Source organism: Camelus ferus, chromosome 12 (assembly GCF_009834535.1).
Source record: "Camelus ferus isolate YT-003-E chromosome 12, BCGSAC_Cfer_1.0, whole genome shotgun sequence".
NCBI classification, from domain to species: domain Eukaryota; kingdom Metazoa; phylum Chordata; class Mammalia; order Artiodactyla; family Camelidae; genus Camelus; species Camelus ferus.
Window position 1 is genome coordinate 32105999 of NC_045707.1, and position 27432 is coordinate 32133430.

General features: G+C 38.3%; 2 protein-coding genes across 2 annotated transcripts in view; one reads left to right on the forward strand and one right to left on the reverse strand.

Moving 5' to 3' along the window:
* The window catches only part of XPOT (exportin for tRNA), a 134079-nt gene that overhangs the window by 28877 nt on the left and 77770 nt on the right, over positions 1–27432 (forward strand). The window contains exon 2 of the mRNA XM_032493318.1: positions 20769–20848. The gene's annotated coding sequence lies outside the window, so the exon portion shown is untranslated. The remainder of the gene's footprint in view (positions 1–20768; positions 20849–27432) is intronic.
* Positions 1–27432, reverse strand: part of C12H12orf56 (chromosome 12 C12orf56 homolog) — a 68406-nt gene that overhangs the window by 2621 nt on the left and 38353 nt on the right. The window contains exons 6-12 of the mRNA XM_014565743.2: positions 20626–20770; positions 14563–14669; positions 13787–13876; positions 8424–8547; positions 6106–6180; positions 5732–5806; positions 1768–1946 (exon numbers count right to left, since the gene is read on the reverse strand). Of these exons, the coding sequence (XP_014421229.2) occupies positions 1768–1946; positions 5732–5806; positions 6106–6180; positions 8424–8547; positions 13787–13876; positions 14563–14669; positions 20626–20770 (795 nt within the window). The remainder of the gene's footprint in view (positions 1–1767; positions 1947–5731; positions 5807–6105; positions 6181–8423; positions 8548–13786; positions 13877–14562; positions 14670–20625; positions 20771–27432) is intronic.

Consider the following 27432-nt stretch of genomic DNA (forward strand, 5'->3'; position numbering starts at 1 on the left):
TTATATGTGGATATTCAACTGCGTGGGGGTTGGCGCCCCCCAACCACAACATTATTCATGGGTCAGCTGTATAGGGAAGGCCAGGAAGAGACAAAAGTTAAGGAAATCTTTAGCCAGCCCCTTGGATGTTTTTAAAGATTCCTTCTCAACCCTGGGTGCACATTAGAATCACCTGGGGAGTGTTTTTTTTTTTAATGTCATTACCCCACCCCAGACAAACTGAACAGAATCTCTACATGTGAGACCTGCGTATCAGTGTTTTTTAATACTCACTCTGCTGATTCTAATGCGTGGCAGGTTGAAAATCACGTCTGTAAAAACAAGGATCACAAACCTAAATGCCCACAGATAACAGAATAGGAGGAAGGGTAAGAGTAAGGACAGAGAGAGGGTCAGTGGCAAACTAAACTGTACATAATCCACCTAAGAAGGTAGCTGCTTTTGCGCTGCAGCCAACTGTCGCCATGTAAGGGTGTGATGCTGTTCTTGCCATTGTTCAGATTTTTAAAAGTACAACTAATTTTTAAAAATTGCTTTCTGTGATCCATGCTACAATATGGATGAACCTTGAAAACATCATGCTAAGTAAAAGAAGCCAAACACAAAGGCCCTGTGTTGCATGATTCCATGTGTATGAAATGTCCAGGATAGGCAAATCCACAGAGACAGAAAGTAGATTAGTGGTTGCCAGGGGCTGGGGTGTGACTGCTTCACCGGTACCAGGTTTCTTTGTGGGTGATGAAAGCGTTCTGCAATTAGACAGTGGTGATCGTTGTAAAGCATTGTGAAATGTATTAAAAGCCACTGAACTGCATATTTTAAAATGTTTAATGGTGAATTTCATGCTGTATGAATTTTACCTCAAAAAAGTGAAGAAGAAATTGGGTTGTGTGGAACAACTCAGAGTGGGCCAAACAAAACCCTTGTATGGGAGCCATAATGGAACCTTTGGTATAAAACCACATAAAGGAAAAACAGGGTGTACAAATTGGGCTGAAAACAATTTTTAAAGCAAATCTAAGGCCATAATATATGCCTCCACATCCTTATATATGTCTCCCTCCAAACTGGTAGCAAAGCAATGCCTGCTGCACCCTTTTCATCTTAAATCAGACACAACCTGGGTTTTCTCCTTGATAGGTGCCAGTGCAGGGCGGCACCGTTAAGTGCACCTGGCTTTGCCAGCCTATAAATAGAAGTAGGAACCCCTGAGGTGCAGAACAAGCAGGCTGATGAAACGAATGCTCGCTGCTGTTCTTTCATACTGTTTTGTTCCTGAGAATAAGAGAGGGGTAAATGAAACAACAAAACAACAAACCCCTGATAATTGCATTCATTGTTCCTCCTTTTTCAGTTGTTTTTCTTTCCCAGTGACTCAGGTAATTCACAGTCCATAATATATCACCTCCTTCAGTAGGGTTTGTTAAGCTTAATCACTCACAGCATGTTAAAAGCATTAATGGTTCTGTGAGATAGAGGCTGGCTGTAATAAAGACACTGACTGAGAAACACTTCTTCAAATAGAGCTTGATTTCCACCAGTCTTTTCTGGCCTGGGAACATACTTCAAATGGCAGTGGTTCTTAGAGCCTTCCTCTCCCCCACCCCCCCATCCTACCTTACCACGGTAAGGTAACTATTTCATCAGAGTAAAATATTATTAAAAACAAAAATAGAATTTCCCATCATCACTTGATCTTCTAAATATTGGGCCATGTGGTAGTTTTGCATGAAAATCAGAAATGAGTGGATTCAGACTTTGTCTTACCTGAATTCTTCTCTGTAGTCATTCCTAATATACTCCGCCAAAGTCTTGCTGTGCTGCAGGCAGCTCTTGAGGATGTAAAACTGCTGGTACAGCAGAACTGCTTGGCCAGGGCTTAGCAGCTGATACGAAGCTGAAAGCCCCTTCACCACTTGTTTCACAATACTGGCCACAAAAGTAATCTAGACAAGGAAGATGCAGTTACATGGAGGCTGCATGCCACCTGTAAGAGACCTACTTCAGCTGGAATCTCAACTATAAATCTAGGCTGAAGTCCTTAGCACCCTTATGAACCAGTGTCCTTGCACTTTTTCTCACTGAAATGGCACTGGGAAAGCACCAGACCATAGAACATTTGGGTTTACCAATTGTCCCCCTTCAAGCAGGATCATAGCTAGTACTGACTGGCAAAAAAGATTGGCTCCAAAGTGGAAGGAGAACATTAGAAGCAGGTGTGGGGATGAAAGGGGAGGGAAAAGGGTTTTTCTTCTATTCTCCTGTTAAGAGCAAATGGGGTCTCTTTTCGCTCCCTCATCTTCGGAGATGGCCCACGTTCTGTCTGTGAAGTGTGTATCTACTTTACTTTAACCTGAGCACTCAACCCCCACACCTCGTGGCCTTTCTGTCGCCTTCTGAAACAGCCTACACTCTATGTAGTATGAATCTTTCTAAATAAATCTACCTTTACTCATTAAAAAAAAAACAAAAAACAAATGGCCCACAGAGATCAACTGCCTGTGACTTTTAAAGAAGGATCTTACAAGGCAGTGCTTCTCAAAATTTAGCATGCATAAAAACCACCTAGACAACTCACAAAACATGCCGAATCCTGGGTCCTACCTCCCAATACTTATCATAAACAGTTCTCATGAGTTTGTTCCCTGGTCCACACCTTGAGAAACACGAAGTGAGAAAGCAGAGAAAGCGAGGCCTGACACAAGCAAGTGATGTTGGTGTCACTGTTAGCTGGGGCTTTCGTCAAGAGCACTTCTGCTGTCATTTCTTGGGGGGAATTAAAATAATAAGCAAATAATATAAAACAAAAACAATGGATTCCACAAGTCTTTTTTGGTGTGGGGGAGTGCATTTTCAAACTACTATCTATAAATTTAGGCTACTGTAAAAAACAGAAAGGAATAAAGTGCCCTTTCAGGCTGTAACCAGCGGGTCATTCTGTACGCCCATTAAATTAGTACCAATAAATGCTGTTGCCTTTTCTACTGATGTTGCTACTGACCCTTCCTAGGTCACGCAGGAGATTCGAAGTGAAATTTCCCCTGTCCAGATCCATGTACACATATTGACCAAATACTGTGTCAGGCAAACACAGGTTGAAGTCAGAGAGTCTGGAGCAGTGAAACAAAACAACACCCACTGAGGATTAAACTTTTACTGTCTCTAGCATCTTGCTCTAACCAAGTAAGAGAATCAGCCGGAGCTGCCTGGCATGCAGGTGTATTCAGTGATCCCAACTCTTTCCTTGCTTGCAAATTTTTCTCAAATGATCTGTTTCTACCCAAACTCCTTAGAACTGGGTTAATATTGAAGCTTTCAACAGTGTTAGTGGTCCTTCTGCCATCTTTCATCCTGACGTGCTTTATGGTCACAGAACGGCCTCATATTCAAATCAGTTCCTTTGGTGAACCAACCCTAGAGGTTGATAAGGAAACTTTCCTGTTGCTTGGAGTTCTTAGGACCCCAAATTTCACATATCAGTTTAGACGACGGGGTCTGCAACCACTGCCCAAAAAAAGTAAGGGTCTTGTGTCTTGCAAATATGAGCTTCTGTTGCTGGGAGTGACTGTAACGTTACAACACTCCTTGAAGTGGGCCTGAGACCGGTTAGGGTTTGGCTGCTAAGCGGGGGGCGAATGCTTGGGCTTAGTCTCTGTACAAGGCAGGTGACTCTACTACTGACAAGTGTACCCTCTCACTCTAGCCAGGTTTTTGTAAACATGTGTCACAGAGATCTGGCAAGAGAATCTAGATTCCCTAGGACAGACTCAGCATCACTCTAGAAAAATAGCTCGAAGCAGGAAACCACTGATGATCAAGGGAGGCATGTTCATTTATGGGAAGAAAACATAAACCACATATCAACCCTCCCCGAGCAATGAAAATTCAGTTTGGATTCCAACCTTTTGAAAAAAATTCTAATTAAATATATGCTTATTGAATGTATGAATACATGAATGAGTAAGGGGAAAATAAGTTTGGGGAGATGAGAAGAGATTAAGGGATAAAGCCTTCATGAGAACTGAGCATCTATTATGTGCCTAGTACAATAGACACAGCTCCTATCCTTAAGGCACCTGGAGTCTGTCTGGGGAGGAGACAGTGTATCAGTCATGACAGACTAGGTTATGCTGTGGTAACAGATTTCACAAAATATCAGTGCTTTGCTTAATACAACAAAGGTTTATTATTTGCTCACACTCTATGTCCGTTAAGGGTCGCTAGGGGGTTCTGCTCACTGTAGTCACTCAGGACCATATGGAATGTTGCCAGTCACCATGTCAGAAGGAAAAGAGAAAGCAGAGAAGCATTGCACTAGCTCCTTAAACTTTGGGGGGGGGGCAAGAAGTGACATAGGTTCCTTCTGCTCACATTCCATTGGCCAAAGTGAAAAACAGAGAACCATCTAATCTCAAGTGGGGAGGGATATGTGCCTGGAAAGAGAGAGCCAGAATGTGTGTGGATGCTAATGGCTGCCACAGGAAAGAATCAATAATAAATAAATGGAGACTGCAGCAGTGACAAGTCCTACGAAAGAAAGGAAGGAGACACCATGCTGTGACTGTGTGCCAATAATGGGGACTCTGACATAGTCAGAGGCGAGAGAGTCGTCCCCCTTCCCCACAGCAGGAAGGGGCACTGAGGCCTGAAGGACGAGTAGGAGTGAACTAGGTGGAAGAGGGAAGGAAACGCACTTCAGGCAGACAGACAGAAGGAATGGTGAAGACGCTGGGATGGAGTTGGGGGTGTTGGGGTTGGGCTGTGAGTATGAGAGCCGCGTAGCTGGAAGAGTGAAGAACCATATGAGGCTGTAGAGTTGTAACATGCATGGCCTTGAGGCCATATTAGGGATTTTAGTCTTTTTATTTTTTTATTTTTTAAGCTTTTTTGGGGAGGGGAGATAATTAGGTTTATCTAAGTTTTTTTTCTTAATGAAAGTACTACTGGGGATTGAACCCAGGACCTCTTGCATGCTAAACACACACTCTACTACTGAGCTGTACCCTTCCCTAGGAGTTCAGTCTTTATTCATTGTCTTTATTTGTTATGAGAGGTTTAAAGCAAGGGATGACTTAATCAGATTTTTATTTTGAGTAGATTCCTCTGACTGTAGTCCGGTGGGAAGATAGGACAGACCATGTAGATGGTACTGTAGTGTCAAGGAGAGAGACGGTGATACTACAGACCAGGATCCTGGCTGCCAGGACAGGGTGGCCAGAGTATTCCAAGTCTTATAGTCATACTCGCCAACTTGCACTCACTGTTTAAGATAAATGTTCATTTTTTTTCCACTTAATTATACAGCCAATATTTTAATATTCTGTTTTCTACATATATCTTAGGGCTTTTCGTTAAATAAAGATCACATTTAAGATGTCATTTCAGTACCTTAAACATTCAGGTCCCAAATATAAAAACATTTTATTTTAATCACTAAAATCATCAAATTTGCATTTTCTTCTGTTTTATAAACTTGACTACTTACGGAGAAATTTTGTGTTTTATTAATTAAGCACAAGAGCATCGGGGGAGAGCATAGCTCAAGTGGTAGAGCACGTGCTTAGCATGCATGAGGTCTTGGGTTCAATCCCCAGTACCTCCATCAAGAAACTAACTAAATAAATAAAACTAATTACCTCCCCCTGCAAAAAAAAAAAAAAAAAATTAAGCACAAGAGCATCTGTTTCATTAGCCTTGAGTGGTAGTTTTGTTTTTGCTTCTGGATACTTACTATGGGAGGACAACTTTGTAGAAAGGACATCATCCAGCTAATAGCAAACTTCATTGACCCCAATCCAAGATTTCCCTAAAAGACTCAAGGAAATAAACAAGTTATATTCATGAAGTTCAAATTGTACCTAAAAAGATACTCATTCTCAAATACATTTTATCCTGATTAATCAAGTCTTTAAAATCACTATTTAGGAAAAAAAGCTGCATGAACACTTAAGAACAAAAGTAGTACTATCATGTAAATCAGCCAATTTTGGAGATTATCTCTAATATAAGCATTTTAAGGTATATTATGAATCATATAGATATAATAGTCATGACACATATAATAATCATACAATATAGTATGTATAATACAAACATATATTGTACCTGCTGAAAGACAAGGAGTATCTCATATAAAAGTGCTGTAGCTGTATCTGTATATTCCAGGACAAGCTTCTGTAACTGGAATTTTAAATCGTAATCAGTATCATTGGCAGAGCCAGAAAATGGTAGTTTCTCCTGGTTCTCTTTAGGTACTTATAAAAAAATTTCTTTTGATTAACAGAAAGTATTATTAGTGTGGTCAGTTTTCTTACTCCATTTGACTCAGTCATTCTCAAAAAAGTGGCTCTCATAAAAATGACACATTTAATAATGGCTAAGAAAGTGGGTCAGGGTAAGCCTACAGAATACTAACACACAAAAAGAGTTGCACACTTGATTTGCAAAACCATTCAGATCAACCACCCTGCTTCCTTTCAAGAATGTAGAATTATGCTCCCCAGAATTAAGGTGGGCAATTCTTGAAATTTAGCCTTGTGCCCCACTTAAAGTATAACTCCTTCTGTGGTATGGGTAAATATACGGTTGGAGACATTTTGTTGTTATCCTCAAGAACTGCAAACAGTTGGGGAGGCTGTCTTCTAGCCCGAAGGCCGCTTGGTACATGAGAACTGTGTCTGTGAGCATGCTACAGGCTAACACACTTTCCCTGACAGTATTCTTTGCAAAGAAGAGCTCTAGTTTGAAGTTTCCCTGTCTATTAGACCTTGGAATCAGAATTTATGTGATTTGCTCATGGCTTCACTAACAGCCCAGGTGCAAAAGATCAGCAGGTCTGAAAACAGGAAATTCAGACCTGTCTATACTGCCCACTAGAAACTTTCATGTGGAAATATCAAAAGCAAATCAAAGAAACTAATCCAAAACCAAGCTCATTATTTCCCCTTTAAACCTATTCTTCTTGTAATTTTTATCTGACCCCCAGGCCAGAATCTAAAAGTCATCTAATCTTCACTTTTTATTTTTCCATCAACCTATCAACTCAATTTCCTAAAAATTTCTGGAATCTCTCCTCTTCCCAACTACCGTCCCTTTTCTTCATTTATTTATTCAACAAATATGCATCAGACAGTGTGCTAGTTGGGGATACAATGGAGAGTAACAGAGACATGGTCTCAGCCCTCATGGAATATACAGTCTAGTGGGGAACAGATGTTAATCTAATAATCACATCAATAAATGCACAGTTACAGACTGAGACCAGGGCTATGAGAGAAAAGCGTGGAAAGTTAGGAGAGCTCTAAAAAGAAAGCCTAGTCTCATTTGGGGGTCAAGAGAGGGCTCCCTTCTGGCCCATATCATCCCTCACCTGGACTACAGCACTAGCTTCTTAACATCTCTGCCTGGCTTAGTCTTGCTTCCATCCTCCTCTTTAATCCCTAATCCACTTACTACGCTGTTGAAATTGGTATCGTAGATGCGTTATGTACAGTCTGTAATAATACACTGATGTTATATTTGACTAACATCTCTCAATCCAGCCAGACTATAAACTAATGAGGGCAGAGATTGTGTCTGTTTTGCTTTTTGTTTAGACCCCACTTCCTTCCACACTGTTTAGCTCATAATAGATGCTCAGTAAACATTTATTGAAAGAATGAGTGAATTTAAGAGTTCTCTAAAACATAACTCTGATTGTATGTTCAAGAACTATCAAATCATGTGTCATCCTTTAAAACAAATTCTGTGTTGGCCTGATCAAAATAAACTAACAACAATCTGATTTATTATCTCAGAATAAGTACAATCTAGGCACTTTGATACCACTAATGTTTTAGTAAAACTTTAGGAAAACAAGTAACTCTCACTAAGTTTGCACTACCTAGATAGGTAAGGAAATGATAAGCAAAGGTAAGAGTATTAACCCTAAAATCTCTAAGATAGTGCTTTTTTTACCCACTAGACCCCTGTGGAATTATATATATGTAAATATTTTGTATAGAGATAAATATAAAGAGATTTATCTAATATATACAGACTTGTTATTTTTCTTAGTATGCATACTTTAAAACACAAAATGTATATAATATTCATATTGACAGAATAGCTATCTAAATTTTGAGGTTAATAAACTATTTACTCTTTGATTTAATTATATTTGTTTTTTTGTATACGTAATTTTTTATTGAAGTATAATCAGTTACAATGTGTCAATTTCTGGTGTACAGCACAATGCTTCAGTCATACATAAATATACATATATTCGTTTTCATATTCTTTTTCACCATAAATTAGTACAAGATATCGAATATAGTTCCCTGTGCTATAATTATATTTCTGTATTCTACAATGTCATGGTCCACATAGAAGAACCCAGGACCCCTATATGTCGTATTTAGTCTGTTCCAAAATTCTCATCTCACCTCAGCATCAAAAGACATCTCAACTAAATTTGAATCAGCCACCAACTGGATGTCAAACACAGGACAAGATTTTGGGATCTGAGGCTCGCTAATTAAAATTACCAAGAGATTAAATAATGTTCCCCTGAAAAAAAACAAAGGCAATTAGTGAGTAAAGTTCAAGAAGAAAAACAATGATGCCAGGTTTGCAGACACTGAATATAATTATACTTAAAAGTATGAAGCATTGCAGACCATTCTTTTTTTTTTTTTTATTGAGGTGAAGTTGATCTATAATATTACATTAGTTTCAGGTGCACAATATAGTGTTTCAAAAATTTTATAGATTGTACTCCATTTATAGTTATAAAATATTATATTCCCTGTGCTATATAACATATCCTTATACTTTATTCATTTTATACATAGTAGTTTGTACCTCTTAACCCCCTACCTCTATCTTGCCCCTCCCCACTTCCCTCTCCTAGTAACCACTAGTTTGTTCTCTATATCGGTGAGTTTGTTTCTTTTTTGTTTCTATTCACTAGTTTTATTTTTCAGGTTCCACATATAAGTGAAATCATACAGTACTTGTCTTTCTCTGTCTGACTTATTTCACTAAGCATAATACCCTCCAAGTCCATCCACAGTGTTGCAAATGGCAAAATTTCATTCTTTTTCTATAGCTGAGTAGTATTCCATTGTGTGTTTATGTATGTATGTGTATATACACACACACAATGTCTTCTTTATTCATTCATCTGTTGATGGACACTAAGGTTGCTTCTATATCTTGATAATTGTAAATAATGCTGGTATGAATATTGGGGTGCATGTATCTTATCGATTAGTGTTTTCATTTTCTTCAGATATATATCCAGGAGTGGAATTTGGGGGTCATATGGTAGTTGTGTTTTTCAGTTTTTTGAGAAACTTCCATACTCCATACTGTTTTCCACAGTAGCTGCACCAATTTACATTCCCACCAACAGTGTACAAGAGTTCCCTTTTTCCTACATCCTCCCCAACATTTGTTATTTGTGGTCTTTTTGATAGTAGCCATTCTGACAGGTGTGAGGTGCTATCTCACTGTGGCTTTGATTTGCATTTCTCTGATGATTAGTATTGTTGAGCATCTTTTCATGTGCCTGTTGGCCATCTCACGTGTCTTATAGTTTTCCGAGTATAGGTCTTTTACCTCCTTAGGTAGATTTATTCCTAGATATTTTATTCTTCTTGATGTGATTGTAAATGAGATTGTTTTATTTTTGTTATTGATTAAGTGGTAGCTCATCATGGTTTTTTTATTGAAGTATAGACGATGTACAATATTATATAATTTATAGCTGTACAGTACAGTGATTCATAATTTTTAAAGGTTATACTCCATTTATAGTTATTATAAAACATTGACTGTATTCTCCATGTTGTACAATATATCCTTATAGTTTATTTTATACATAATAGTTTGTACCTTTTATTCTCCTACTCCTATGTTGCCCTTCCTGGGATTGTTTTCTTAATCTCTCTTTCTGATAGTTTATTGTTAGCATATAGAAATGCCACAGATTTCTATATACTAATTTTGTATCCTGCAACTTTACCAAATTCAGTGTTGAGCTCTGGAAGCTTTTGGTAGTGACTGCAGACCATTCTTGACTGAACTTTTGGATCCTTAGACATGCAGTTAAATATCTAGTGATAAGCCATTTAAGTGAGAATATAATTTCCTGGTCTTTTGGCTTAGAGCAAATACAGTTCTACAAGTTCCTGTAGCGTGGAAATCTTAGGAAATCTGGACTTAATGGGAAATTTGGGTGATTTCAATTATAGCAGTATTTTCCAAAGGGCTTTTTTATGGATTACTAATTCCAGGCAATATTACAGTCAAAATAAGATTCTGTGGTCAATGGAGGTATAGGAAACACTTGGGTAAACCAAGTTCATTGGGTAGCTTTACTTCAGGACTTCTAAGAGGTTTTAACATGCAAATGTGCACTGTGTATCTCCGGGACAAAGAAACAGTATGAAGCATTTCTTTAAATGCTTATCACTTTTAAGTTTTTTGATGCTAGAAACCTTGGTTTTAAGAAAGCATTTCAGAGGTATACTTTTCCACTATTAATAAATAAAACTAGTGTTCCAACTTCAAGTCTTTTGCTTTCAAACATAGTGTACAGTCCACTAACATACACTAATGACTCACTTACATGTTACTATGTATTTGAATAATGTATCATACTATTTGAAAATAAAAAGGCACACACACACAAAATCACAATTCAAAATGTGAATCCTGAGATGCTGGGTTAGTAATCCCATTTTCATATGTGTAGTATGAAAAGGAGCTGAAGGCACACCACCCAAAAAAATCAGTTGCCTCACTGAAGACAATTATCAGAGTAGCTTTGACAGATAGAAGCAGTAAAAGAATTTACATATAGGACTGTATAAAAAAAAAAAAAACCCTCCATAACCCTAAGCATTCCTTTCATGATGGAATAAAGAAGAATATAAACAATTCTTGCTTAGTAATACTTGAGGCTTCACAATCTTTTTATAATCATTTAAATCATTGCCATGATTAGAAATTTACCAAAATTCTAATAAAAATACAATTCCCCTCCTTTCTCCAACTCAAAAAACAAGTCTAGGTCTCATATCTGCAAAAGAGGAAGCATGTTATTTAGCACATTGCTCAGAAAGCAGGATACATCCTACAAGATATTTGCTAATGTTTTATTCAGGGTGTTTTAAATCAGCCAATCTATTTTTAGGAGACACTCCAAATCAACAAAGCACTCCATTTAGAAGCTTTTCCTGATATTAAGTTTGAATCGACATGCCATTCACTGCTATATTTAATTATAGTCCTTTATTTTCAGCAACAGCTTCTTTTCAAAGGATCATATATCCTAGACTAAGAGAAGGAATTCTTAAATTCTGGGTTGCTTGCTGTGAGAATACATGAATTCAGCTATCATAATACTGAAAACAAATGAAAGGGTTATGGCACATTTCAAGAATACAATGAAGTGGGCTGAACTGTTAAGTCTCCACTTACGAAAAAAATAGAGGAAAAATGCTGAAATGAATAAATGCTTTTTTATTTGCTCAAGTGGAATTTAATTTGAAATCTATCCCTTCTGCCAACTCAATTTAAAATCCATTAAGCCAATAATAGATAAAAGAAACTTTAATCTAAAATGGTGGTTTCATCCTGAAAATAAATTTATTATAGGATTGATATCACACCCTTAAAAATGGTACCAACAGTTTGATACTTTGATTGTTTAGGTTGTTATTATTTCCAGTGTAAGAATTTTTAATGTATTACAGTATCTTAATATATAAACTTTGAAGGGCAAACTCATAGTCTCATAAGTCAATCTATGTTATTGTGGTAGGCAGAATTTTAATATGGCTTCCACGATTTCCAACCCAGGTATATATACTCCATATCATGCCTTCCCCTTAAGTATAGTCAGGACCTGTGAATATGTTAGGCTGTCACTCTTGTGATTATGTTATGTTGGATGAGAAAGGTGAAGGGGTTTTGCAAATGAAATTAAAATCCCCAATTAGTTGACTTTTGAGTTCATCAAAGGAAGATTATCCTGGGAGGGCCTGATTGAATGAGCCCTTTAAAAGAGAGTTTAGGTGTTCCCTGAACTCAGAGATATTCTCCCGCCAAGAAGCAAACTGTCATAAGTTTTACAGCTGTAGGGACATTAATTCTGCTAATGACTACCCAGATGAGCTTGGAAGAGCGCCCCAAGCCTCAGATGAGACTGCAGTCCTAGCCTGCTGACTGCAGCCTTGTGAGACCCTGAGCAGAGGATCCAGCTAAGCTGTGCCCAGATTTCCTGACCTACAGAAAGTGTGAGAAAATAAATGTATGTTGTTTGAAGCCACATAAATTTATGGTAACTTTCTAGATGGCAATAGAAGATTATTAGTGATACTAGATATTTACTGTGCTAGTTCATGGTATGGGTAACATGATTTGACCACATGCATATCAGAATTGACCGAAAAGTTAGTATTACAACTAGACTCTACCATAGCACTATAATATATGTATCAAAGGACACGAAAAGAATTAGTCATATCAGGAAAGAGGCTTGACATAGTAGGGTGGATATGGTCAAACAAAGTTAAGACAACAATCAAAATGCAATCCTTTGTAACAGAGATTGGTAAGAATGTTTTTTTGTTTTTCCAACTTGGATAGAGAAAGGTTGGGACAAAAAGGTAGACAAAAAGAGTAACATGATTTAGCAATAATTTCAAAGTGGGAGAAGACAGAAATATGAGAAATAATCTTGACTCTCTCGGAGATTGGGGAAATGGCAGTGCTATCAGCTGCAAAGAAGTAAGCAGAGACAATACCAGAGTATCCTTCCCTTGTATGCCGTACAGCGAGGGCCTATAAACTGTGCCTGCAGGCCAGGCAGCCCAGAGCCTACTTTTGTAAATAAAGCTTTACTGGAGCACAGCCATGCCCACTCCTTTGCGTAGTGTCTGTGGCCGCTTTAGTACTACAAAGGCAGAATTGAGTCATTTCCGCAGAAACTCTATGACCTGAAAAGCCAAAATAATTTACTCTATGGCCTTTTACAGAAGTGTTTGACCACCCCTGTCACAAAGCATCGTATGCCCCTAGTCCTTGGCACATAGCACGTTGCTTAAAGTATGTTAGTGAATATTATCATTAAAATTTATTTGTAAAGGTCTCTAATAATAGCCAGGACAAGTATTATTAAAAGTGCTTATTCTTCCCTGTAGTTCAAATGTTTTGGAGTCCATGGCTCTCACCCTTCTTCCACCTTCTAATGCAAGAAACGTAGATAAATAATTGGAGAGAGTAGGAAAAAAATACTAAGATTTTTGCCAGAACACTACCCAAGGATGTAATTCATAGTCTATAAATCTTATAAAAAGGTCAAGCAGGTAATACGCAAAACACGTAAACACATAGTTTCTGTGGCAAAGAATGCTCTCGTCCTTCACTATACATTCTTCCATTCTTCATTTAAATAACAGATGGCCCCATTGCTGTCTAAAGTTTAGCTAGGCATGTGCCGTCCAGTTGCAGACACATTTTGCAGCCTCTCTTGCCGCTAGAAATGGCCATATGCCTAAAGTCCTCGCTGACAGAGTGTGAGCAAAAGTCTATCACACCTTGCTTAAATAGGAAATTTGCTTGCCCTTTACTTCCCAATTAATCTGTTCATCACAGAAGGAAGTGAGAGACAAAAGAGTTTAATATATTTACAAGGGGGCTGAAGAGAAAAGCCAGAGAGTTACGAGTTTTGGAAGACACTCAACAGAGTAGTTAATGGGCTGCAAATACAAGGGTTTCAATTTTTTAAAGACCTTACTTCTTAGCTGCTAATGTGTTCAGACGTGATGATTCAGTTTCTGTTTCTCTGAACATTAGTCCCAGAGTCTGTATAATTTCAATGCACGCCCTAGAAAACAAAGAGGCAAAAATCATGGAAATGGCATGATTTCATTACAAGTTCAGAATTCCACAAAATCAGTTATCCTCAATAGAACTGCATTCAGATACCCAGGGAAAAAAAAGTATAGGAAGAAAATTCTTTACATCAAATTGTCAACATCGGTTGAGTGCCTACTCTGTGATTGCTGCATAGTAAACACTCAAAAGTATTTTTTGAATGAATGAATGAATAGGTGGATGTCAGGAAGAAAAGTCGTTTTCATAGTGGTTTAACTGTTTCAAGTAGGTAACATTTGTCTCAAAATTTCAAAGGTAAAAAGAGTATATATACAGTGAAAAGTGCCTTTCTTTCATACATCCATTTTTTTCTCCCTTTTGAGACAGCCAGTATTTACTAGTTTCTAGTGTAGTTTTTCTTTTAAAATTAGAACAAAATGAATGCTGTTTTTAAAAAATCTAGGGGCGGAGGGTAATAGCTCAATGAGAGAGCACATGGTGAGCATGCATGAGGTCCTGGGTTCAATCCCCAGTACATCTAAAAAAAAAAAAGTTAGAAAAAAAAAAAAAAACCTATGTGAAGCAAAACTTGCAGCACCATTAATCATTAATACATTATATATTTTGTCCAGTGCCTTCCACTTTTCTTTAACACCTTAGGGGAAAAATACCTATGATTATCCAGCACGTACTTACACCAGCTCATCAGCCCTTTGGCTTTTATTTTGAAGCGCATTCTTATCCCTAGACTCTGGCAAGTACTCATGAAGTTTGTTCACTAGGAAATTGAAAAGGTCACTGGTCTGTGAAAGCAAGCAGGAAAGAAGATGGCAATTAAGGTATCTGTTGGCAAAACTCTCCCTCCTTACATAATAAAAATAAGAAGTGATTTACAATATCTCTCATTTACACTAACACAACCCAAATTGAAAATATACGTTTACTTACAACCAGGAGACCACTATCCTGGTGCACAGAGCCAGAGCTAACACCTAGCAGGTGATGCTGGGAGATGCCTTCTAGGCCCAGCTTGGCTGTTAATATTGACAATCATCCAGAAGTAGGTGCGTAATTTCAGGCAAGTCATTCCATCACCTTGGAATAATAATATTAAATGGGGGCCACTATAATTCCTGCCTTTCCAAGTAAGTTGACCTTTGTGAGGATACAATGAAATAACTAACACTGTAAATCGACTATACTTCAACAAAAAATAAGAATTAAAAAGAAAAGAGTGGGGGAACAAGTTTTTGTGTGTTTTCCTATCCAGTCTCATGAGATAATTGAGCATGAAATAAGCACTGGCCCATGAAATCAGGCAAGATGGTACTAATGAAAAATGGAATGTAATTGCTTCTCTTTTCTATGTCTCTATTACTCATTTTTGCTCCAGGACTTTCATTTCCTAGTGGCAATTTAGACTCTTTGTTTAGACAGGTGTATGTGTGCTCCGACTGAGGTGATCCGGCCTGAGAAGAGGCTGAGGATGGCAAGTGGGGAGAGGGACAAGGGGAGCAGGAAGTACACCCTGGCCCTCTCAGAAGTGCCAGGGTTCACCCAGTGCCCGGACAAATTAGCAGAGTGGCGGTTGTCCACACTGACTCTGCAGCCACGTTCTTTGAGTTCAAGTCCCAGCTCTGCCACTGGGTAGCAGTAGGACATGTGGCAAATTACTTCTACATTCCATGACTCAGTTTCTTCACCGCTCATGAGGTTGATGTTAGGATTAAATAGGATTTATTTGTAAAGCCCGAACACCACTCAGCGTATTGTAAGTGCTTAATAAATGTCTGTTATTATTGTGATCTCCCACCTGCTCAGTGGTTCAGAAATTTTCACTTTTAAAATGACTTCCGCCTACCAGCAACAACATGAAAGAGTCTCAAAAGTATTATGTCAAAAGAAGCCAAACACAACAGAATACATAGTGTATCATGCCATGTAAGTGGAATTCTAGGACAAGCAAAACTAATCTATGGTGACGGAAAGCAAGTATTTGCCTGAGGCCAGGGAAACTGATTGCCAAAGGGCACAAGGTAGCCTTAAAGAGTGATAGAAATGTTCTAAATCTTGACTGGGGTGGTGGTCATACAGATATATACATTTGTGAAAACTCTTTAAACTGTACTCTTAAAAAGAGTGCATTTTATTATATGTAAATTGGACCCCAATAATTTCTCCAAAGAAGGTATACAGATTGCCAATAAACATATGAAAAAATGCTCAACATCAATAATCATCAGAGAAATGTAAATCAAAGCTGCTAGATGCCCCTTCATACCCATTAGAATGGCTGCTATCAAAATAAATCAGTAAATAACAAGAGTTGTCAGGATGTTGAAAAGCTGAAACCCTTATGCAGTGTTGGTAGAAATGTGAAATGGTATAGCTGCTGGGAAAAACAGTATAGCGGTGCCTCAGAAAATTAAAAATAGAACTACCATATGATTTAGCAATTCTGCTTCTGACGGTACTCCCAAAAGAAACGGAAGAAGGGTCTCAATGAGATATTTACACAACCATGTTCATAATATTATTCACAATAGCTAAAATGTGGAAGCTCATCGGTGGATGAATGGATAAATAAAATGTGGTACATACATACGTGGAATATTATTCAGCCTTAAAAGGAAGGAATTCTGACATACACTGTAACATCAGTGAACCTGGGAGACATCGTGCTAAGTGAAATAAGCCAGTCACAAAATGACAAATACTGTATGATTCCACTTACATGAGATATTTAGAGTAATCAAACTCATGGAAGCACAAAAATGGTGGTTTCTAGGGGCTGGAGGGAAGGGAAAATGGGGAGCTCTCGTTTAATGAGTATAGTTTCAGTTTTGTAAGACGAAAAGAGTTCTGGAGATGGACGGTGGTGATGGTTACACAACATGGACGTGTTTAACACCGAGCTATACGCTTAAAAATGATTAAGATGGTAAATTTTATGTTATATGTATTTTACCATAATTTAAAAATTGAACGGAAAAAGCTTAATGAGAAAATAGAGGGTTGGGAAAGAACATGAATAGAGAACTCTTTCATTCATTCATTGAACAGGTTAACTATCGATCCCAGCCTGTGGCAGGTACTATACTAAGTAATGAGAATAACATCTTGAGCAAAACAGACAAGCTGGACATGGTGTCTGTACTCCTAAAGCTCACAGTTGAGTCAACCTATGAAAATGTGTTCTCATAATTTAAAATTTTACTTGTAATAAAATTGGAGAATAAAAATTACCTAACAGAAGAAAACCACACCCTAATGAAGTTGATTTTTTAAAAGGGAAAAAGATGTACAGTTGACCCTTGAACAACACAGGGTGGGGGGATCGGGGTGGGGTTAGAAGTGGCCACCCTCTTTGCAGTCAGAAATCCAAGTATAACTCACAGTCAGCCCTCTGGATCTGTGGTTCCACATGCGTGGGTTCAACCAACTGAGATTGTGTAGTACTGTAGTATTTGCTATTAAAAAATCCACTTATACTTGGATCCATGCAGTTCAAACCCATGTTGTTCAAGGGTTAACTGTATATATTATTAAAATTATGTAATATTTATAGTATTTACTATATAATTTTATTATTATGGGAATGTTCCTATAATTATTATATTAGTTTTATTCTAGTTTACATGTATATAATTTTCCATCCTCTTACCCAAGAACCAGAAAATTAGAGCTGCCTCTAATCTCCCCGCCCCAGTGTGAATTCTTAAGGAAGTGTCACGTTACCTTCCATTATCCAGGGAGCCCAGCACAAAGTTGGAAAACCACTGCTTTAGTTTGAGGCTATGATAACCATTTAAATAAAAGAGCTCCTAAAACAAGGTTAAAATGTTGAGTTTTATAGTCATATGTGTTAACTCTGTACATGAATATGAGACTAGATTTTGGATGCAGATGAGAGAGAAACCATAGGGCTTCCAGGTGTGGTGCACGGTGGTGGGAAGGGACACGGGGTACCCCACTGACAGGTGGGAAGGCCCCAAACGTGGAGATGACCCATGTGCCTTTTACTTCCCTCTCTGTTCACGTTGGCCTTTCACTTCTGACAACTATAAATGAGAGGATCTTCTATTTTGGGTCATCTAAGGACGTACATTAAATAATGGCTGCAGTATTTTCAAGAAACAGAACATGAATGCTTTACTCCTAGACTTCTGATCATATTAGTCTTTCACAAAAGAATAAATTTTCAATTCATTATGAATTGGTTGTGGGACCTGGTATCTGCAGGCATTGTGTTAGGCCTTTGGGAGAATGCAAAGATGAGTAAGACACATGGCTGTCCTGAAGAAGCTTATAGAATATTATGGTAAATAAGAAAAATATACCAATAACTATAGTAAAAAGGAGAATGGCTGTGCTAATTCTTGAGGTAGGAACTGTATCTTAATCATGCCTACATTTATAATGCCTCTTACCATGTCTAGCACAAAATAGGCATGCAGTAAATATTTGTTGAATTGTTAAAGGGAAAGCACTCTGAGAGATGTGAGAGACTGCATTGTCCAGTACAGAAGCCACTGGCCACATGTGGCTATTTAAATTTAAATTGATTAAAACTGAATACAATTAATATTTCACTTCCTTAGTCACTAGCCATGTTCAAGAACTTAAAAGCCACATGGTGGCTAGTGGCTACTTTATTAAACAGTGCAGATTATAAAATATCGAAGAAAGTTCTACGGCACAGAACTGCCATAACAGATCAAAAGGAGGCAGGTACCAAAGTTCCCCACTGAGGATGACTGGAAATGTGGAAGAACAGCTTTTGAGATGAGCCTTGGAGAATGAATGGGAAGGAATTTAACAGGAGAAAGTGGAAGGAGTATCCTCGAGAAAGCGAACAGTAGGAGAAGACGTGAAGCGGCTAGAAAGGGCAGGTGTTCACGTCATCTCACACGGTGAGAGTGATGAAGTGGTGGGTCAAGTGGGTTAGACCTCGTTTTATTCTCTTTCTCTGCTTCCCTCTTTGGCTCCACAGCTGAGGCCCCCTGCCTCAAGCCTGTTTTAAGCTTGGGGATGCTTAAACAACCTCCAGACCGACACCCTTCTTTCTAGTCTAACCCTTAGGTGGGAGCTCAGTTCTCCTGCCTAGACATCTGCTTTACATCCATCCCTTAGCTGTGTCCAGTTTGTGTAAGTGGACATCTCCTCTGGGCCCTGGGCTAAGTCCTTTGCCAGGTCCTTTCTCAGCCACTGACTTCACTCTTGACTTTATGTCCTTGCTACGCCCCCAACCCCACATTCCATGAAGCCCCTGTTCCCAAACCCTAAACATGCAGATCTGTCTGGTGCCAAATATTTATGCAGACACCTGGGTGTAATCCACCCACATGCTGAAATGTCCTGATACTTCATTTTGTACATTCTCTATGGAGAGCTCACCCTTGGGCACGGTGCCTTCTCCCTTTAGCATCTACAGCTGGATTCATTCTCCAGTGCCTGTCCTGTGCCGATGTTGACCCCTTCTGACAACCGCCCTTGCTAAAATAAAGATCATGCCTGTCCAAGTTTGGAATCATTGACAAGAAGTCATTAGTGGAAAGCCTTAAATGCCAAAGCCAAAGTGTCTGTACTTAGTAACGAGAGCCTTGAGAGGTTTTTGAGGAATCGAAGCCCTCACCATCAGAGTTATAGATAAATAACGTGTGTAGGATGAACTGGAGAGGTTTATTTGGGTGGGAGATAATAAGGCTTTCTTTAGCCTTTCCGTGTGGACTCTTCATAACCATATGTAAGGCATTTTGATGCCTGTCCCTGTATTTTCTGCAATTCTCTGAAGTTCTCGAGTTAAAACTCAGATGGCGTGTTCCTGACTGGGTCTATCTAGTACAGGCATTTTAGACCACACAGCACTACGTCATCCTTACGTGCCTCAATGTTGGGGACATCTGACATGCTATTCTCTGTAGCTACCATGCCCTCTCATTACGGTGATCAGCCATCCCAGTTTGCTTGGCACTGTTCTAGCTTTTGCACTACAAGTCTCGTGTCATGAGCTTCCTCAGTCCCAGGCAAACTGGGATAGTTTGTTACCCTAGTCTAGGCAAAACAGGATGGTTGGTCATCGGACATGTGAAGCACTTAGAATCTAAGAAATGGCCAAGATGGTCTTGTATGGCTCAGGAGGCAGTGCGCTTCACAGCTGTGCAAGGAATTGGTGGCCACCATGTAAGACCACTGGTCAGAAGCAGCCTCACAAGGACTGTACTGGTACTCACCGGGGCTTCTCAATACCTCCACCGGACCTGAAACTGAGACTAAGTCTTCCAGAGTAAGCCTATAACTTACCGAGCGGGTTGCTGGGTTGCTTTGACTCCCCAGGACTCACCTTTTATAAATAACAGTCCTACACTCAAAAATAATTTTTAATTAATTTTTATATTGTAGGGGAACATACACATAAAATGTCTTGAAATCTTTCTCATCTTACTGTCTCATACTCATACTTCTCACCTGCCAGAAGCATCTCCTCTCTCTTTTCTTTGACTGCATACCCAGCCCAAGTGAGCTCCTGTCTTTTTGCCACCCCTCCTCTCTTGCATCACTCCCGCCCCAACACATGTGCACTGATCACATCACATTTCAAGCGTCCACAGTTGCATTAAATTTAATCAGCATTTTAAAATACAGCATCAGAATACAAGACCACATTTTATTTATATGTTGCTTTATGCTTCAATAAACTGCATTTGATAAACAGGTGAAACAAGTTTTAAAGATTTAAAAATGAGACAAAACACCTACTTGCCAGAAAAGCCTTTTCAGGATGAAGTTGTTCTGGGCTGCTATTTTAAGTTCCGTAATTAAACAAAGTATCTTCCTCAGAGTATTGTCTTTAAGGAAAAGTTCAGATTTAAGTTGACCGAAGTGCTTAATTTTCTCCTCAGATCTACAGAAAGAGAAGAAAATTGTCCATGGAGAAAATGATGAGAAACAACAGCTGAGGAATATCAACGATTATCGACAGGTTTGTAAAGCTTTGTGATTAACGGAATTTTTGTATAGTTTTGTATTTGTAGCTTTATTACTTATCAGTAATGAAACTTGCTCCTCCCAAAGTGAACTATTTATTGCTCTCCAAACAGACTTTTTGCCATGCCCCTTTACGCAAGCTGTACGTGTCACAAATGCTCCCACTGTCCCTGGTACATTTCTGTCTCCCTTTCATAGTCTAGCTCCGAGTTTGTTCACATACCATTTACCATAATCTGTAAATCATATGTAATATTATTTGCTTAATACTTTTTCTTTAAATAAACTCCTTTTTTTCTCCGAGAAATTTTCTTTATAAATAAAACATTGTATCACTCCTTCACGAGGGAAAACCAGGACCGTTTGCAATAAATAGCAGGTAGCTGTAAAAACAGTATGAAAGCAACCAAAATTCTGAGCAGATGCGCCCTATTTTGAGCCTGGAATCTGCTCTCTCTTTGACAGAAAGTCAGACGAACATGTGTTACAGAGCTGCTACCATTAGCACCAAGCCGAGAGGTTCTCCCTAATGAGATCAGATGAGTTGGAAAAAGGAATCTTTTTTCACCATGGAATTCAAAGTTATTTCAGGCCACGTCAGGCTACCACATGAAGTCATCTCCCATTCCTGCCCCACGTGCGTTCCACAGTTCAGGAAAAGCTGGCTTGGCTGAAATGAGTTAACATCTTCTCTTTAGAGGTTTCCCTAATTCTACCAACGAATGGGGATCCTCTCCCATAGCAGCTTTTCCACACTTCTTACACCACACTCATCCGACTTCACCCCATTGTAGTCATTTGTGTACTTGTCCTGCCCCTCACCTGATTTGCAACAACTTGATAAAACATGATCCGGTGAGATACTGTTTCCATCTCCCACTGTGTTCAGTAATAGCAACTTGCACTTGACTGAGCACTGACTCTGTGGCAGGCTCTGGCCTGGGTACTATTCAAGGACTTGTTCATTCAGTGTCACCAGGAGGGCTGAGCTGGAAATTACTGTTACATTTATAGGATGTAAGGTTAAGTAGCCTGTCCAAACTTACACAACTAGTGATTCAGAAAAGCAGGGTGCAAAGTAGCTATCGGAGAGATGTTTCATGTTCTGTGTAGGTTGATGGAAATGTCTTAGAATTTCTGACTTGAAGTAAAAATATTTTTACCACCTACTCCACAAATCTTGATACCAGCATTTATTCCAATAATACTACATAGAATCTTCATTCTTGCCCACTACCTCCCCCTTTATTTAAAAAGATCTAAGATGCTCTCCTCTATCCAATCAATGAACCTCTTATTAATACAAAACTTAAGACTTCCTGAAAAACAGTCTCTTTTCTAGTGGAAACACTGGAGGAGAAATGGTCATTAGGAATTCAGTTTTAGCCATCAATAAGACCACAAATAACAAATGTTGGCAAGGATGTGGGCAAAAGGGAACCCTTGTACACTGTTGGTGGGAATGTAAATTGGTGGAGCTACTGTGGAAAACAGTATGGAGGTTTCTCAAAAAACTAAAAACAGAACCAACATATGACTCAACAATTCCACTCCTGGGTGTATATCTGAAGAAAACGAAAACACTAATTCGAAAAGACACATCCACCCCAGTGTTCACAGCAGCATTATTTACAATTGCCAAGATATGGAAGCAACCCTAGTGTCCATCAATGGTTGAATGGATAAAGTTGTAGTGTACACACACACGCGCACACACGCACACAGGAATACCACTCAGCTATGAAAAAGAATGAAAATTTTGCCATTTGCAACAACATGGGTGGACCTGGAGAGTATTATGCTTAGTTGAAATAAGTCAGACAGAGAAAGACAAGTACTGTATGATATCACTTATATGTGGAATCTAAAAAATAAAACTAGTGAATGTAACAAAAAAGAAACAAACTCACAGATACAGAGAACAAACTAGTGGTTACCAGTGAGGAGAGGGAAGTGGGGAGGGGCAAGACAGACATAGGGGATTAAGAGGTACAAACTACTATGTATAACATAATTAAGCTACAAGGATATATTTATAGCACAGGGAATATAATATTTTATAGTAACTATAAATGGACTATAATCATTAAAAATTGTGAATCACTATGTTGTACACCTAAAACTAATATACTATTGTAAATCAACTATACCTCAATTAAAAAAAAATAATTCAGTGATAGCAATCATAGAGGTGGAAGAACATGATTATGAGCATGGGGGCAGGGTCAGATGGGCTGATCAGAATCCTAGATCTGCCCCTATTCCACTGGCTAGTTACCACAGGCGAGTTTCCTGGTCTCTCTGTGCCTCAAGGTCCTCATCTGTAAAATGGGGGTGATGATAGTACCTATCCCATTGTGCTGTTCTGATACTTTAGTTACTGCATGTGCTTAGCACACAGTAAGTGTTTCATAAATGTTATCTAAATAAAATAGGAATGAGCTTTGAATCCTGCTTCCCTGTGCATCCACTGTTAATTACTGCCACACTTCATTTTAAAAATAACCACAAACTTTACTCTCTTAGAACTAAAAAGAAAAACCCAGTACAAAGGTAGTTTTCACAAACAAATGAGCTTAGAAAAGTAAAAGCTTAGAAAAAATACAATATCAGCATAACAATTTAAAATTGATTTTCCAGTTTTTCCCATTAGGAGCCAGCAAGTTGCTAAGATCCATATAGAAATAGACTGTTTTTATCTTTTGACACCTATGACAATAGATATTAATACCAAACTATTTTTTTTCAAAAGGCCAAAAAAAATTGCATAAGAAAAAAGCACACTAATGACTTCATACTAAAAATCAATTCGTATAGAAATTGAGGTCTCATATAACTCATAAATTCAAGTTAGGTTCAGTAGCCTGTATATCTACAGAGAAGTTATGTATAATCACACTTTCTTTGAAAATTCAGAGAATATTTGCTTTTACATAGATGACAAGTTTCCTTTGACTAATTTAAATAAGAAAAAGTCTACTGCCAAAAGACTCCATTATTCCATTCAGGAATAAGGAGAAATTTTATATTAATGTTAACAGATATTCCTTATTTTCATGAGCTGGAAAACACAAATTCTCCCAAATAATGTGGCAAGAGGATTCTTGATCTAATGATAGGCTCTATTTCTCCTATATTTTTTCACTTTTCCAGACATTTGATGTAAGTAGTACTTTACATTTGTATAATGCTTTACAGCTGGAAAGGCCTTTCATACATTATCTCAGAAGCACTGTGTATATGTTCACAATGGTCAGATTACAGAACTCACAACTGTGAAAATGCCTTTGAATTTGAAAACCCAAAGAACACCTATTCCTTTTAAACCAAAGATGCCTCACAGAAAGAAACCATTTCTCGTGTATCTTGTGCATATACTTGCATCCTTCATGGTGCATTAAATTACTATATTATAAATATGTCGCCTTCAGAAATTAACTTTGCAAGAATATGGTTTTCCTGAGTCAAAATAGTGGCAGAACTCTCCTTGCTTTCTGGGATAACACAAAGTTACAGCCTGTTTTATTACACAGTTAGCTTTATGATCACTTTACATATAATATAGCACCAACATTAAAACTGATACTTTTTTAAAGTAGACATATGACAGCATGTAGAAATTCTAAGCTACCTGTATAACCATCTTTTTGAAAAAGAAATCCCAAACATTGTTATTTAACCCCTATATACCTCAGAACCTAACTCAAAATTAAAGAAACATTTCCTTGCAAAATCATTATTATCACACCCAACAAAATTATCAATAATTCTATGGTATTGTCTAATACTCAGTCCATATTCAAATGTTTTCTGTTGTCTTAAAAATGTCTTCTTATATTTGGTTTGTTAGAATCAAGATCTAAATAAGATAATTGTTATATTTGCTTGCTATGTTTCTTAAGTCTTTTAAAAACTTTTCCTATAGACATTTTCAAACATACACAAAAATGGAGAGGAGCGTATAAGAAACCCCCACATACCCATCACCTAGCTTCAATAATTTTCAACATTTTGCCAATCTTGTTTTATCTATTACCTTTTACACACACACCTATAAAAATTTTGAAATAAAATATACGTAACATAAAACCTACCATTTTAACCATCTTTAGGTGTACAGTTCAGCAGCATTAAATGCATATACAATGTTGTGCAATCATCACAACTATCCATTTCCAGAACTTTTTCATCTTCCCAAACAAACTCTGCACTCATTAAACAATGGCTCCATTCCCTTCTCCCCACAGCTCCTGGTAGCCTCTATTCTGCTCCGTTTCTACGAATTTGCCTATTCTAGGTGCCTCATATGAGAGGAATCACACAATATTTGTCCTTTTATGTCTGGCTTATTTCACTTAGCATAATTTCTTCAGGGTTCATCCATGTTGTCACATGTGTCAGAATTTCATTCCTTCTTAAGGCTGACGTACCCACACTTTTAAGTTAGATTTAAGTTTAATTGTTTGAACAAAGATATGTCATAGGTGGTGCTGTGTGTTTCATACTGCATCAAACAATGAGGTACAAAAGTTTTAAGTGTCTCATTATAACATCCTACCTAAGGGATGCTGAGACTGACCAGTGGGTTTAGTTATTTACAACATGACCCCTCCATTCTGAAGTTCCACTTCACCTTTCTATCTAATGGTTTCATCCATCGAGGATCACTGCATGAATCTACTATATCATCAGAGGTTGAAAAAAATGGTAATTTTCTTATTCTATTAACCCTTCCACATTTCATTAGCTGGAATTCTGTAAAATGGAATTTACAGCTCATCAACTTGGGCTACTTGGTTACCCTGAACTAATTACTGTTTATGCAGGAAAGGCAGGATAATGCTTAATTCTTTCCGCTTGTTTGCTTGATTTGCAGAGAAATGAGTTAGTGCCCTATTTACTTCCAATGGAGTTCAGTGCATTTTTATTTCTTTCTGGGGAAGGGTAGGAGGCAGGACTTTCTCTCTATGATGCATCATTATACACTTTGGAATTTTTTATATATTCATTGTGTTTCAGCCATCTCATTCATTATTTTTTTCTGACTTTCAAATTGTTCAATCTTTGGCTATTTGGAGCCACTTCACATAGGCTCCTGTATCCTTTAGTCAGGGCCGCATTACTGTTTCAGACTCATTTGTGTATTTCCTGCCCCAGACCTAGAATCAGTCATTCTTCCACGGAACTTAGGTTCCGTTTAGTGGGGAATGAACATAAATCTTTTAAAATTAAACTTACCCTTAGTTCATTTACATGACTCCCAATATATGTCACTGTCATAAATCTCTCAAAACTTGCCCATGACTTTACTTACTATCAGAATCATTGGCACCATCAATTCATGGAGTGAATGCAAAGCACTATTTTAAGTAAGAAAAATTAAAAAATTAATAAGACATACTCCTTGCCTTCTAGGGGCTCACAGTCTGTTGGAAGAAATAGTCACATCACAAGTAACTACTTCAATATGAGGCAGACTGTGATGAGAACGTAATAGAACTGTGAAGTCTGGATAAAATCCAAACTCCTTAGCCTTGCCTATAAGGTCCTAGCCTCTATCTTATCTTGTTCATTCCTTCCTTCTTCCCTTCCTTCCTTCCTTCCTTCCTTCCTTCCTTCCTTCCTTCCTTCCTTCCTTCTGTAAAGGTTTATTGGTAGCCTACTATATGCTGGTGATCAAGATAGAGTCCCTGTCCTTAAGGAGCATACTGCATTATAGGACAGCACGTAATCAAACAAGCAGTCCATCATACAGACTGGACAGTGCCACAAGGTATGTAGGCACAGGATGTTATAAAGGGGCCCTCTTCACTTAGTTTTGAGAAATGATTTTTAGACAAAGGGAGAGTAAGCTAAGACTTGGGGAGCTGAAGTTTTTTATGAAGGGGAAGGAGAGAAGAGAGTAGGATTCTTAAATAGAAGCCATCATGTCAGATAAACAGAGAGCAGATAAACAGGGAGCTTTCTGAGAACCACGAGTTCATTTGGATCAGGAGCTTAGGGCAGGAGTGCGGGGAGCACACTAGTTGAGGATGGAAAAATAAAGAGACATCAGGAAGATCTGTATAAGCTGTTATAGAGTGTAGACCTTCTAAGAGCAATGGGGAGCTATTTACAGGGCTTTAAAGGAGGGATTACACAATCAGATTTGTGCTTCTGAAAAATTCCTCTGTTGTACTGCAGCATGGTATAGAGAGGCAAGAACAAGGCAGAGGCCAGCTGGAAAAATACTGTAGGAACCCAGAACAGAGATAACTGGGCCTGAGCAGGCAGCAGTGGAAAGAAGTGGATGTTATCCAAAGACATTCAGTGAGTACACTAAATCATGTGGTGATTGGCTGGATATGGGGGGTGATGCTCTAGGCATCCAGGACTCTGGCTTAGGCTATCTGGAGAAAATGACATCATGCCCCGTGTTAGGAAACACAGATGGAAGGTCAGGTCCCAGAAGGAAGATGCTGAGTTCTGTTTTGCATATGCTGACTTTGAGGCTCCTGTGAAACATACAAGAAGTGATGTCCAGTGGGTAACTGTATCTGCAATTCCAGGCAGAGAGTTGCCGTATATATAAATGTGACG